Source organism: Natator depressus, chromosome 11 (assembly GCF_965152275.1).
Source record: "Natator depressus isolate rNatDep1 chromosome 11, rNatDep2.hap1, whole genome shotgun sequence".
NCBI classification, from domain to species: Eukaryota; Metazoa; Chordata; order Testudines; family Cheloniidae; genus Natator; species Natator depressus.
This window is the reverse complement of record NC_134244.1, coordinates 76,938,834-76,953,397: the sequence shown is the minus strand read 5'-3', so window position 1 is coordinate 76,953,397 and position 14,564 is coordinate 76,938,834. Positions and strand designations below refer to the sequence as shown.

Here is a 14,564-nt window from a genome sequence, read left to right as displayed (position 1 = left end):
AAGCACTAGCGAAGTCGGCACAAACTCAGATTTTATGCAATGACTTGTTTATACTGCTCTACATACTCTATACACTGAAATGTAAGTACAGTATTTATATTCCAACGATTTATTTTATAATTATATGGTAAAAATGAGAAAGTCGGCAATTGTTCAGTAATAGCGCGCTGTGACACTTTCGTATTTTTATGTCTGATTTTGTAAGCTGGTAGTTTTTAAGTGACATGAAACCAGGTGGTACACAGGACAAATCAGACTCCTGAAAGGGGTACAGTCATCTGGAAAGGTTGAGAGCCAGGGGTCAATGTGAGGAGCTGAAGGTAGCTATCCCTTGGGCTGCTAGACTAACTATCAGCAGCCCCAGCAGAGACTGAAATTCAGCCCATCAGGAGCAAGCTGGACACGGCAAGGGTGTTTATGGGTTCAGAGGCCAGTGAGAAAGTTGGTTTGTGACAAGGTCCACACGCCCAGTCAGCACAATCAGGGGCGCTTTCCCCGAGCCAGAGATGAGAAAGCACTGGAGGCGAAAGCACTAACCCCGGCTGGTGCTGGCAGGGTGCTCAGCCCAGGAGCTCAGCAACAGCCAGGCAGCCCCTCTCCCAAGGGTCCCTTCGCTCCCCGCCATGGGCAGGACAGAGAAAGCAGATCATGCTTCAGATTCATTTGCTTTTCCCCCATGGGGCCTGTTTTCCATCTCTAAGGACAAGCTTCAGAAAGCAGCCTGGCCAGAAAGAAAATGCCCAGGCTGACAGAGCAGAGCCTTCGCCCTGGCTGTGGCCACTATTTCTATGCAGGTGTTTAAGAGGCACCCCTCCAAGGCCCAGAGGACATGTGCAAATCATTTCAAAATACACACAAACTTCCATCTGGCCTGCTGGCCACATCGGACATGCCAGATTTACTAGGAGACATTGTACAGTCAGGACTGGTGTCTCCCATGGATCTGCCCTCTCATGACTTGTTTTTCACTGTGGAAGTTATCAAGTAGCTTTAATCCTACTGCCATGGGCCTTCGGTGCTACAGTTTAGTTTGGTTATCAACCTCATCTCTCATGCATCAATTTCAAATTGCACTGGGCTAAACGTTGGTGAGGATTGGGGCAGCTGCTGTCAGTCAGACTGATCTGGGGGAATGTGCTTTTGCAAATCTGACTTCAGCAGTTTGGTTGATCTAGTGTAGTCAGAGGTTATGCGGGGAAAGCTGAGGAGCCAATCCTGCACCCCTTCCTCATTCAAGTTACCTCACTGTCTTCATTGGGGCTACTCACACAAGGATTACTTGTGGCACCAGGAGATATAGACACTGGCCCTAATTAGTTCATGCTCCTGTTGGTATAACTTGAACTTTGCTGTGTTGGTGTTAGTCTATTCCACAGTTTATAGCAGCACAATAATAACTGACAGGGGACAACTTGTGTCGCCCACGTGCTATAAACCTACTCGTGTGAGTGCTCGCCAGTGCCAGTAGAGAGGGCGTCCTGTAGGTAATATGCTGGCCTTCTTTGGAAATGGGCTCCACCGGCCATGGTTTGGCCATTGGCTTTAAAAACACAATCCAGACTTGGGGCTTTTGCAGTGGTCTTTCAAAAGTCCTTGTTTTGGTGTGTTCTTAGTTGGCAACAGAAATCACATATCATTTAATCGAGATAATAATGCTGCGTGTCTGAAAGTGGAAAGTACTCTATAAAACGCTACCAGGGTGGGTGATGTGTGGGGCCAAAGTCAGTCATAGCTCCCGAAGTCCCACGAACGATCCCGGTAACCCAGCAGAGCTGACAATGCCACTGCAGTCTCGTCCCTCAGTAATGGCACGTTCTTTTCTTCCAGAATCCCAACCCTGGTCCCAAAGGCGTTAAAGGGGCCAAGGGTCACCGAGGCCCAGAAGGCCCCCCGGTAAGTAACCCAGCTCTGTGAAAGGTTTCAGAGTAACAGCCGTGTTAGTCTGTATTCGTAAAAAGAAAAGGAGTACTTGTGGCACCTTAGAGACTAACCAGTTTATTTGAGCTCTGTGAAAGAGTTTGTATTGAAAAGCACAGCAGACTGGAGGGGGCAGAGCACCAAGGAGCTAGGGCCACGGGGAGCTTTCTGATCTGCTCTTCTGACCCGCTTGTGGTGAACTGCAGGCCAGTTTGACAGAGATTGTTGTGTCCAGTTTTGAACCCGGTTGTGAGCGCCTGAAGCCCTGAGCAGTGACAGAGCTCTATGAACTCTATAACAGACATTGGAAGCGGCGCTTAGCGAAATTTTGAATGTCGGTCCCACAGGAAATTCCAGTATTTCCACAATTGTTTGCGTCCCAAATTGTGACGAAATATTGAAATATCAAAAATTTTCACAAAACACACTATTCTGAAAAATTTTGATTCAGAACTGTCTAAAGATTTCTTTCCAGCATTGTCGATCAAAACGAATCATTGAGACATTCCCAGAATAGAAATATTTTATTTCAGTTTGCAAACTGACTAGAAACACTTCGGTGCAACATTAAACCACGTTTCACCATTTTTGCGCGTTGCCTCATAGGAGTTGTCATTTGGGAGCCTGATGCCTCCATTATCCCCTATGGGCCATTCCCCTGGTTGTACTGCAGCTCCCGGGATGCACCCACAGTCTTGCAACTCCAGTGATACACCACACAGTTTAGTCAGTGGAGAGTCTGCATTGTCTCATAAGAGATGTCCGCCTGCGAGCCCCACCCACAGGAGAGAATAGGGGGCTTGAAATACAACTCCCAGGAGGCATACACCACAGTAAGGAATGTAGTTTAATGTTGAACGGACTCAAAATGGAATGCTTTGGGTCAGGTCAGCAAAATGAGTTTGTGTTGAAAACTTGGGGTTTTGGGTTGAACCTGTCAGAAGCCAAATAGTTTGTTACGTTACTTGCAACAGAAAAACAGTGGGTTTTGGCAAAGTTGAAATTTTCTCATAGAACATTTCAGTGAAGCAGAAACTACATTTTGAGTAGTTTCCCTCAGAGAAAACCATCCCAGTGGAAAACTCCCTCAGAGAAAACCGTCCCAGTGGAAAATTCCACCCAGAGCTAACTGTACATTGTGCATGAATTCTACCATGTTGCTGGACCGACGGATCACAGCGGGGCCACTGTTATACCACACATGCCCAAACACATCCAGTTCAGTTTTCCATGTGCCTATGGCAACCTCACACTGACTCTGATGGGTAAAATAAATGTCTCCTTTTCCCCTGGGCAAGCAGATTCTCTACTGAAGAGGAGAATTCAGACGGAGGCCAGTGAAGATGGGATATAGACCCTTGCCTGAATTAGCCAATGCTATAATGCAGAACATGCCTCCACTAGGGCATCTGAGCCCAGCTGATAAATACAGCCTGTGGGAGGGTGATGAGCGCCAAGGGCCCAACTCCTTACTTGCCCTGCCCTCCTGGGAAAATGAGCAAAACTCTCCCAAAGCTGAATGCTGGTGTTTGCAGCCCCTGCGCCCACGGTGCCCCGGCATTCATGGGGCCCAGAGGTGGCCCCAAATGTCTTCTCACGTCAAGGTCCTGAGCAGAGCCCAGGCTCTTGCAGTGCGGCCCGCGAGGTGGCTAGGGGAGGTCAGCACTGTACCCCCGCCTGGGGCCGGTCTCCAGGAGTTTTGCACAGCCTTGTCTCTACTGTGTTTGTACAGCTGGAGAGCTAATTCACATTGGGGATCCCAAAGGAGCCCAATCCTTGGGCAGGGAAGGCTAGCCAGTGACCTGCCCCGGGGCTGCGGGAGGGGCTGCTGCTGCTCAGTGGTCAAGCTCCAGCCACTGGCAGAGTGGTATCACGAGACTCGGAAGCATGCCCAGCCCTAGCTGGCCACTGGCTCTGATGTCAGGGGGAGAGGGAGGAGGGTGCCATGGCTCTGACAGAGATGGAGGGGACGTTCCCTCCCACCGCAGAAACGCCACTCTTTTTAGCAGTGCATTTCTGGCCTCGTCTGGCAAACGTGGATAAGGCTGGTGCACAGAAGCTGGGAGCTGCCACAGCAAATGGCTCCTCATTACACAGCTGGAGTGGTTTGGGAAAGTGCTTCTGATGATTTACCTTGTGGCTTGGCTCCATGGGCCTGCTCAGACAGGCAGATGGACCTGCTCAGAGCTCAGCTCCAGCAGCTGAGTCCTGGGAGCGACGCTACTTTTCCAGACTCTGCTCTGTGTGGTTTAACAGCAGATAGTCTGGAGAGAACTGCAGATAGCTCTGGCTCCTCTCTTACCCGTCTTTTCAATGCTTGGTTTGACAGGGACCTCCCGGACCCCCGGGGCCTACAGGACCAGATGTGAGTGACACCGATTGTGTGCACTGCTTGCTTTCCTTCTCTGTCTTTCAGCTGCCCTGTGCTATGGCTTGAGGGGAACCATGTTCCTTTAGAAGGTTCTTAGACAGCAGCATGTGCAGGGCAAGTCCCCAGTAGGGCTGTGTAAACTCCAGGGCTTATCCAGAAGGAGGCCAAACCCAGTTGTGTCTTCCTCCCAGCATGCCCTCCCAGTAATTCCAATCGGTCTTTTCCACCAGTCTGAAGCCCTGTGTTTTGTTGGGACCCAGCAGCTGTAAGGGCCTGGGTTTCCTCCCACTGAAGAGGGTACAACAACCATATACCTCACCCCTTAGCATCAATGTGGGTTCCATGAAACCTGCCCACTGTAATAGAACTGGCAGCCTTTGACTGTGATTTCACAGAGATTAATGACTTCTTGGTACACTAATGAGCTTGTCGCATATGCTGCGATTGGGACACTACTTCTGCTCCACTCGCTGCCAGAGAGGGGAGGGAGCGGCCAGACGTGTCCAGGGTGTAAGATCCATTGCTGCAGTGATAAAGCAAGATGGAAACGGCCACATAGTCTCTGCCATTGGCCTGTGCAACAGATCTTATAGCTTTTTTCCAGAGCGGTGACGATCACCTGCTGTGGACTCAGAAATGCCCCCTGCAGCTCATTCCCCTTTCGGCTGTCTAGCAAATGCCCAGGCTGCAGGTGCAGCCGTCTGTGACGCTCACACAGGGCAGCGGTCGCTCCTGGCAGGGCAGGGTCGGGAGTCAGTCTGCACCTGGCCCTTCAGCATTTCTTTTCCTTTCTTTTCAGGAATGTGAAATTTTAGACATCATCATGAGAATGTGCTGTGAGTATCCCGCTCCTGGTCGGTCTGGGAAGGCAGGCAGCCTGCCAAGCCAGCTAGCCACCTGCAAGGCCTTGATCTGGGACTGGCCCCTGGGTAGTGACCTGCCAGACAAGCCCACATGACGGCCAGTGTTGCTGCAGGGAAACCCCCGTGGAAAGAGAGAAACGTCTTAAACAGATTCTTGCCTGAGGTGAAAACCTGAGCAAAGCCCAGGGAAGCGTGGCGCGTGCCCTGCTCCTGAGCTGCGGCAGCCGTGCTGCATCGTGAGCCCATGCTGGCCACCCCAGTGCACGGCAGAGCACAGCTCTGTCCCCCTGGAGTTGAAGGGAGCCTGGGGCCAGTGCGCCTGCCTCTGGGTGGACCCCGCAGTGCCCACGTGCTGCCAGAGTAGAGCCCAAAGCCCATTATTTGGCGCATTTCCGCTCAGACCCGCTCCTGTGCCCAAAGCAGACGGAGAATGACCCCAGGGTGGCAGGTTAGCCATCCTGGTGTGCCAGCCAGTCCCCTGACAGCATTGGGGCGTGAGGGCCCTGCTTTCAGACCCTCGTCCTCCACTTAGCTGGGTGGAGTGAAATGGCACGGGTGGAAAATCTAGGCATCGCTACTTTGTCAAGGAGTCACCCATGGTGATACCAGCTTCTGCCACTTGTCACCCACAATGAACCATGGGACTAGTCACTGCAGAAGGGTCAGAGATGGGGAAGCAGGCACCATTCCTGTCCAACATGCCAGAGGGTCTGGCAACTCAGCCATGGTCTAACACTATCTGCAGCTGGGAGAGCATCTGAAAATGCAGACACTCACACTTGTATACTGCCCTCCGTAAGGCAACCCCTGTGCCACCCAGACTGTCAGGGCTTGATTTTTAATGCCTTGTGTGCAAAGGCATGTGTAATTTACACATACCATTTTTGCAACTGCATGTGCAAATCAGGTACTTGGTGGCGGCCAGTGAGACACATGCAAATACCTGAATTGCACATGCAAACACTGGATTTGTGCGTGCTCCTGGTAACTGCACATACAAATTATGTGCACATCTTTGCATGTATTTTTGAATGCCTCTGACTTTGAAAATCAAGCCCTTAATATTTTTCGTTAAAAAAGGGATTTAATGTCTCTTACTGTGACTACCAGAGAGTATGATGCTGTTTGCCTTTCATGTAGTGCTCAGTTACCCTGGCCAGCAAGGGATTCACAGTGTTTGGGGAGCTGAGTTTGCAGTCTGCACCCTGACTGACAATTGCTTCATCTTTCTGGGTTTATATTTATTTATATTTTTAAAAGTAATAAATCACTGTACCTAGGAAAGGAACTTGGCCAAGTAAATTGTTTCAAACCTTCTAATACCTAATGCATCCAAACCTGCAGAATGTGATAAGAGACGCTATCTACAGTGTTTGGGAAAGTTTTCAGTGCATGGTGACAGCATGGGTTTGGTTTTTTTAAATTTGAACTAACATTTCCCAGCCCGTATTCAGCACAAGTAAGCAGAATTCCTTGTACACAGTCTATTCTAAAACGTCCTGTTCTGTTTAGAAAATGATTGGCCATTCCACTGAATTGCAGACATGTGTTTGGGTACTCCCTGAAAGATTCTGTTTTGGTATCATCTGGTAGTAATTTATTCTCCACACACATTCCCTGAGGCTCGTCAATCTTTTCATTAAAACCCCTCTTGTCTAGCTGGTGCTTAGGCCTGTTGCAGAACGTACACGTTCTGAACCTAGGAGATATTTTGAAATGCACCAGATGTGAGGGAAGCATTGAATGGAGACACTGTAATTTTGCTATGTCCTTGTGTCCATCACTCATGCTGTAATATTTCATGGCAGCTCTTGCAGTTGTACTGCCTGAGTTATTGTGGGGAAGAACATTCAGTACACTCTGCTTTAACTTTCTCTCTCTCTCCCTTTCTTCCAGCTTGCTGCGGTGAGTGTCACTTTACAAACTCTTTGGGAATGTTTCCTGGTTCTTTTGCTCCTTTCCATCCCACCTCCTTCCTGCTCCAGTACTTGAAGCCACAGTAACTAGCCAGGCAATTCAGTCTGGTCGTGCCGAAAGAGCTCAGAGAACACAGCCTCAGAACCAGGCAGGAATTGTAGCAGGGAAAGCTTGAGGGCCTCTGGCACTCGTGATAAGGAGGCCAGCATGCATCTGTGCTGTATCTCTAGAAGATAACTGTCCAGATGACCCATGGCCAGCAATGCTCTGGGAGACCTTTTCCCACCATTTCTCTACTGAAAGAGACAGCAGTTCTGCACATGTAAATCCAGATCTGCCACATCCTCCCCTCCCCTCCCCTCCCCTCCCTGGGATGAGGGAGTTGCCATTTCGCTTCCCTTTACAGTGTCTTGATGGAGTGGTTTAGGAACCCAAAGGCGGGAGGGGGAAGCAGGGTGTGGCTGAGGAAAATTGTTTTCCAGTGGTGGAGCTTCCCCACCAAACCCAGATGGCCCAGTCAATCTGTAGCTGAGACCGGGGCCTAAAGGAGAGCTAGCTGGAAGAAATGAGAATTGTAAGGGACCTGGTTAGTGCAGTTTGGGCTCTTTGAAATGTTGCCTGTGTGTTTAATAAGCCGGGTAGAACATTTAAAGGTCAGGAGAGGCCATGGGGAAATCAAAAGGAATAACTAGCTAACTAAATCTCCAATCCTACGTGTGGTGATTTTGCTGCGTGCTTTTGGGCTACATCTTCTCTGTTGGCAAAGCAAGCACGTCACTATGGACTGACACTGGCTGTCACTCCACGGGCTCGTGCAAGCTGCGCTATGCTGTGTCAAAGCAGCCGGGCCTTCTAACACACATCCCTCTGGGTCTGTGCTTTGCTGCAGAGTGTAAATGCGGCCCCATCGATGTGCTTTTCGTGTTGGACAGCTCGGAGAGTATCGGCCTGCAGAACTTCCAGATTGCCAAGGACTTCATCATTAAAGTCATTGACAGGCTGAGCAAAGATGAGCGTGTGAAGGTGAGTTTTCAAGGGGACGTGTACTGTGTGCACGTACAAATCTCCCTCCCATGCAGAATGGAGGGACTGAGCCACCTCACACAGTGCAGACTCACACACCAGGCAAACACTCCTCACTTGTGTGCTGACAACATAAGGCTCAGCTGGTAAATCACATGTAACTACAGGGGGCTCCTTCCTAGCTGAGCAGAGCAGCGGCAGCCCAAACTCCTAATACAACATACCAATCCTGCACTCTCCAGAACTCTTTGCCATGGGCTTGTCTCCCTTGCCTCAGAATAGCCAATTCTTAGGGGACTTGTTCTGAGGAACGCTCTCTGGGTGGCTGGATTGGATGAATGGGGAGATCCGTTCCAGCTCCCTTTGAGTCTACAAACCTCCCTAGCTAATGCACTTGTGGCCGAGATGTTCAAACATGGGTTCCTGCCGTTAAGCTCCTAAGCCGCATGTAGATGTCCTGGGAAGTGAGGGGGCAGTGCCTGGGAGAGGAGTGTGGGAAGGGGGCTGCTGTGCTGAGGCCACTCTCAGCCGCCACCATGGCCTCTAGGAGTTTGTGGCAGCTGAGTGGACGCAAAAACACCGTCCAACGCTGCTCTAAGTTATGCCGGGGCCGGGCTAAGATTCAGGGAAGCACAAAGGTGCTTTAACGCCCTTCCTGGCCACCTCCATCTGTTCCTACACCACGTCCTGCTGGAACAAAACGAAGAAGGAGAGGAGGGGAGATCCCATTGCTGAGTATAGACCTGGACTTGTAACGGTGAGCCCTCTCCTCCCCAGCAGCAGGGGATGGGCCTGGAAGTGGGGCCCTCCCTCCACTCATTCTGGGTCAGTGATGTGGTGTAGGGGCTTCTTGAGCAGGCCAGAGCCACAGCATCCCTAGGCACCGCAGGCACAAAATGGGTTCCCAGCTGGGTCTTTCTGAGCTGTCTCTGGGCCCCATGATGCATTACCCTCTCGCTAACATGTGGTTGACGATGTTTGTCACAGATCCACCGGGTCTGGTCCGTGCACCAGCCTGTAACCTGTCCCTTGGTAGTGACCTGTTTAGTGTGCCAGGCCCTAAGGACCCACACAGTTCCATGGAGCAGGCCCTGGCCTCCACAGCTCTGAAACTGGGCCTTCGGGTGCCAGCAATCCCTGTCGCTCTCCATGGCTCCTTGCAGTGAGTCCAGCCATGCCAGAGTCCTGCCAGAGGCTTGTTTCCCGCCTCCTTTGGGTACAGAGCTCCCTGCGTATATTTGCAGTGACACTCAGCAGCCGTCTCAAAACCAGGTCACCATCTATTGGGCACCTGGCTTACAGAACCCTTCGCTTAGCAGAGAGAAGCAAAGGTTAGACATCATCTGTACTGACTAACGCCAGCGCTCCCTTGACCCATGCTGCTGTAGGAACCATCTTGGTTTCCTTTCTCTGTCTTGTTGTCTGTCAGTTCCAGGTGAGGCCAGTGTCTCTCGGACACCCACAGCTGGCCTCTGCCAACCAACTCAGGCTTGTGGGGCTTGGGCTGCAGGGCTGTGTCACTGCGGGGTAGACTTCCGGGCTCGGCTGGAGCCCAGGCTCTAGGACCCTGCAAGGTGGGAGGGTCCCAGAGCTCAGGCTCCAGCCCAATCCAGGAAGTCTACATAGCAGTGAAACCCGCAGCCTAAGCCCCTCAGGCCCAAATCAGCTGGCACAGGCCAGCCGCGAGTTTTTCTTTGCTATGTACCCTGAGAGCTCAGCACTACACCTCTTTGTTCTCTGGACCCAGCTGGGCTGTGTTCCCATGTTCAGCTGCATCTGCAGCGAGGAGTTAATCGTCAGTCCTTGGGAGTCCTACTGTCTCTGTGTCTCAAGTCCCTAGGCTGATCTCCCGTGGCCTACGGAGAACACGAATTCTTTCCCCCACAATGGATGCCAAGGTAGGGGGGCCACTCACATGTCCCTGGAAAACCGGACATTCGGGGCCTTCCGGGAACAGCGTGGGCCTGCCCCCGTCCAACGGTGTGTCAGTGTGTGTATGCTCACCCTGCAGGGACCGGGGGGGATTTTTAAGAGCCAGAAGGGGTGAAGCGGTGCCCCCGTCCAATACCGGACAGAACCATGTCCTATTTTGTCCCAGTACTGGATGGGGGACACACCCAACGAGAAGAGGACTGTCCAGTTTAATATCGGACAAGCGGCTTCCCTGGTCCCAGGTGATAGGTACAGAATCATGCAGATAACTCTTAAATATATGACAGAAAATTCCTACCTTGGTCACAACTTCCATTCATGTCTCACCATTGCTCAACAGTTTGAACCAGGGGATTCCCGAGTGGGTGTCGTGCAGTACAGCCATAACGACACCCAGGAGCTGGTGGCTATGGGCGATGCCAACATCAACAACATCGGAACCTTGAAGGAGTAAGTCGATAGGCCTGAGAGCTGGGCTTCGGTCAGCCGCTCAGAGACCAGCGCCAGGGCCAGACCGAGCAGTTACGGTCCTGCACGTAGCACCGCCCGGGTCCTGCATCGCTGAGTCCTGCTGCTGGAAAAAGCAGCACCACACTAATTGCATCTTACCTGTGGGTGTGTCACAGCCCTCCCCGCCACTGTGGAGACACACCCAGAGTCAGCAGCGGGGCGTTGGAGGGCCTGTCCCCATGTGCTGAGACGAAAGGCAGGGGGTGGTGGTCAGAGGTGGGTGGCATGCTATTTCCACAGTCCCTAGCGACTGTATTTCTCCTTAGCTCGGCCTGACAACCCACCCAATCAACCCCATCCTGCAGTGACAGCTCTGAGCCGTGTCCATCTCCACAAGTGCTCGGCTCTTCGTCATATCATGAGCCATTTACAAGAGATTATACCCGTGGCTGGCATGTACGGACTACATAGGGCTATAAAGCCCTCTCCGTGGTGTGGATGCAAGAAGTTGTGCCAGTGAAGGCCAAACCCCCTACTTGCTCTCCCAGATTAAGACTGACAGTCCTTTCCACCTGGGAGCAGAAGTCTTTGCTTTCGCTGGTGATTTAGCCATGAAATATAAAGCAGCCCAGCAAACCCCTCTTGTCTTGTAATGCCAGCACATCAGCCCCAAAAGCAGCTCATTCCCAGCTGTGAACTCATCTGACTTCTGAAGTCTAGGGGGAGAGGATCGTCTAGGACCAGGGCCTGTTAGCTCTGACCTCCCTTTGCCGCTTGTTTGCAGGGCCGTGAAGAATCTGAACTGGATAGCGGGTGGCACTTACACAGGGGAGGCCCTTCAGTTCACCAAGGAGAAACTGCTGTCGCGGTTTGCCTCCGACAAGAGGGTGGCCATCGTCATCACAGACGGGCGGTCTGACACGCTGCGGGACCCCACCCCGCTCTCCTCACTCTGTGAAATCAACACCCAGGTAGGCAAGCCTGGGCCTGAGGCTAGCTGGTGCTTCCCGAGAAGGGAGGGTCCCTAGAGGAAGAGGGCAGCCTTGCTCTGAGCAGTAGTGACCGTCTAGGCAGACGCGGGTGCAGCTGACGCCCACGCTCCTGGTGCCAGTGCGCGCTAGCTCAAACCACCAAGACAGCGAGAGTTCGTGTCAGTGCAACTGATGAGCACTTATCGATTAATTACGTCTACTAGTGTGTATGTGATGTGTGTGCTGGGATCACACCCCTCTTCCCCTGCCTGTCTGCTGGTCATCTTCATTAGAAAACTCTTCATGTTCATACAGTTCATGCCACACCTGGCCCAGTGGGAGCCGGAGCCTGACTGAAGGCACCTGGGCACCACCGTAATACAGAGAGACAGAGTGACAACCAACCCGTTAAACACCAGTAACGAATCTGTGCTTGCCCCGTAGGTTGTTTCCCTGGGCATAGGTGACATCTTCCAAGCATCCCCTAACTCGGAGCAGCTCGGTGTCATTGCGTGTGAAGGCACATCCAACCACTCAGGATTCTCTCTTCCAGTGGACAACTACGCTGAGCTGCTGGATGACACGTTCCTCCAGAACGTCACCTCACGTATCTGCCAAGGTGGGTGACCGTCCTCCGCTGGCGTTACTGTGACCCAGCCGAGCCTTGCTGTGGGATGGTGTCCACATGCTGCTTACCCGTCTGTAGTGTTCCTGGAGAGCCAGAAGTGATGCTGGGGGGCAATACACAATGGGAGCCGAGGGGCTAATGGGGGAGGGGTGGTCACGGCCTGATCAGGTCCCAGCTGATCATGTTCTCAGCTGTTATTCCGAAAGGGAGCAGCCTGTGTTCTGAAGTCAGGGGAACGGAGGTGATTCAGGAGTCTGATAAATGAGGGGTTCTACCATTTTGAAATGTCTCGGACTTTGGGTAAATCAATCACAACAATCTTTAGATGTTTCCAAATTGCCAGCCTCTCTCCAGCCAAGGGATTTTTTAGCAGACAGTGGCCCTCTTACAATACACTGCACTGGCAGGACGTAGCACTGCAGTTAGACCCTGTGATTCAAAAGCACTTTTCAATTGTGTACCTGCCTCTTTGTGCCGTAGGGTGACTGTCTAATAGATTCACGCAGCATCTAGCACAGGGAGGCCTCAAGCTAGTCAAGGCTCTAAGCGCTACCACAGTACAAATAAGAAATCACAGCAATGTGATTTCACCACTAAATCCAGCAATTACCTGCCCAAGTGCTGTCAAATGTGCCCACAGTTAATTGCAGGTTTAAAAACACAGGCACAAAACTGGAGGCTGTGGTAAAGTCTTCCTGGAAATCATGGTCGAAATCATAGAATCAGAGAAGATCAGGGTGGGAAGGGACCTCAGGAGGTCACAGAGTCCAACCCCCTGCTCAAAGCAGGACCAATCCCTGACTAAAAGTACCAGGGCCTTCCGGTCCTTCCATGTCCATTTGCTGGGGGGGGGGGGGTGGTATTGGCCTACTCTAGACATTGGCACTGCAATCCAGGTACCCTAGCACAACTGTGGGCTTGGGGTAACTCTATAATCTCCCTGCCGCCCTGCACACCCACGCTGAGCCTTGGGACAGCCCAGCCCTTCCTGAGACCCATTTCTAGGTCCAGTGGAGAGCTCCCTTCTCAAGGCGAGGCCCTGCCCGCCACTCCCCGACCTGCTCTGGCAATGCCCACGCTCGAGTGCTAAGCTCCGGTGGGGTTGTTTCATTAACACTGCCACCTGGCACGTACCCAGCTAGACACACGCTCTGCCTCCTCTTGGAACAGAGGGAGCCTCAGCTCGCAGCCCGGCCCCTCCCTGAGTCCTTCCCGGGCTCCTGGCCTGTCCCTGAGGATCAGTCACTGCCGCCTAGCCACAGGGACCACCAAGCTGCACCACAGTTGTGGGGCTCACTCTCCGCCACTCGGGGAGCAGAAGAACTGGCGCTCCTGGCAGTGGTGCTGGGCGTCGCGTCCGGCCTGCCCGTGAAATCCAGCATGGCACCGTGCAATCAAACGAGGGGCGACTGCCCTGGTGACGCCACTGCCATCAGGGAGAGCCATCCTGGGCATCGGGCAATAGCACTGTGTTGCGCCACGGTGACTTAACGGGCGGCGGGTGTGCAGCAGGGAGCCCCAGCCCGCTCCTGCGGATCTGGCTATAAACGCCGAGTACTGTGTGGAGTACTGTCTGGGGGATGGGGCCCTGCATCGACTGAATGTTCTAATCGCGGGGTGCCAGGAGGACACCATCGGCCTGGGGGCTAGACAAGAAATACCCTTCCTGAGGGAGGGGAATGATTTAAGGTGGTTTGTTTTGCTTGTTTCTCTTGCAGAGAAGAAATGTCCAGACTACAACTGCACAAGTGAGTATTTCCGACTCGTGAGAGGCAGCCCAGGAAGGAGGGCAGGTGGGGGCACAGAGGTGGGGGCGGAGCACTGTGCCAAGGAGGTGCCAGGGAATCTGAGATACAGTTTCTGAGTGGAGAGGACCACACAGCAGGATCTGTCTCTGAGTCCAAAAGATGACTGTAGGCTTGCCGGGCTGTACTGCTGGCTCCGATAGAGAGCACACTGTGGTGAGGAAGAGGCAGCTAGGTCAACAGTGATAATGGAGGAATTTGCCTACCCGCAGACTCGCTGGACAAATGACACAGTGGAGTGAGGGCTAGAGAAGACTGAATAGTTGCCTTCAGAGCAGCTGGAGCTGTGGCTATTCTCTGGCCATTCTTGGTTTAGTCCTAAGTGACACCCAGAAGTTGCTTCAGAAAGCAGCCACAGGTGAACCATGGCATAATAATGACCACGGCGGAATTAGGGTCAGAATTCTTGGGGAGGGACAGGTACAGAAATTAGCAAACTTTAGAAAAGGGTATTTTTTTAATGTGGAGTTTAATCCAGAACACCCTAAAGCTAAAAGTAAGTAAAAAAATCCTTAGACTCAAAATGGAGGCTGCTGGATCAAACAAATCAGAGCCCCAGAAGGCATTCACGCTCCTAGACAAAAAAGGAAGCAGGAGGGCAAGGAAAACAGCCTAGTGTGTTTAAATGACTATAGGTTTTTCAAGCTACATACAGACCTGAGAATCCACCCGAGAGAAGCCAATAGA

At 52.2% G+C, this 14,564-nt stretch overlaps 1 protein-coding gene across 1 annotated transcript in view; it reads left to right on the top strand.

Moving 5' to 3' along the window:
* Positions 1–14,564, top strand: part of COL6A1 (collagen type VI alpha 1 chain) — a 69,386-nt gene that overhangs the window by 52,712 nt on the left and 2,110 nt on the right. The window contains exons 26-34 of the mRNA XM_074968228.1: positions 1,828–1,893; positions 4,247–4,282; positions 5,088–5,124; positions 7,048–7,056; positions 7,958–8,091; positions 10,364–10,473; positions 11,258–11,444; positions 11,889–12,063; positions 13,791–13,820. Of these exons, the coding sequence (XP_074824329.1) occupies positions 1,828–1,893; positions 4,247–4,282; positions 5,088–5,124; positions 7,048–7,056; positions 7,958–8,091; positions 10,364–10,473; positions 11,258–11,444; positions 11,889–12,063; positions 13,791–13,820 (784 nt within the window). The remainder of the gene's footprint in view (positions 1–1,827; positions 1,894–4,246; positions 4,283–5,087; positions 5,125–7,047; positions 7,057–7,957; positions 8,092–10,363; positions 10,474–11,257; positions 11,445–11,888; positions 12,064–13,790; positions 13,821–14,564) is intronic.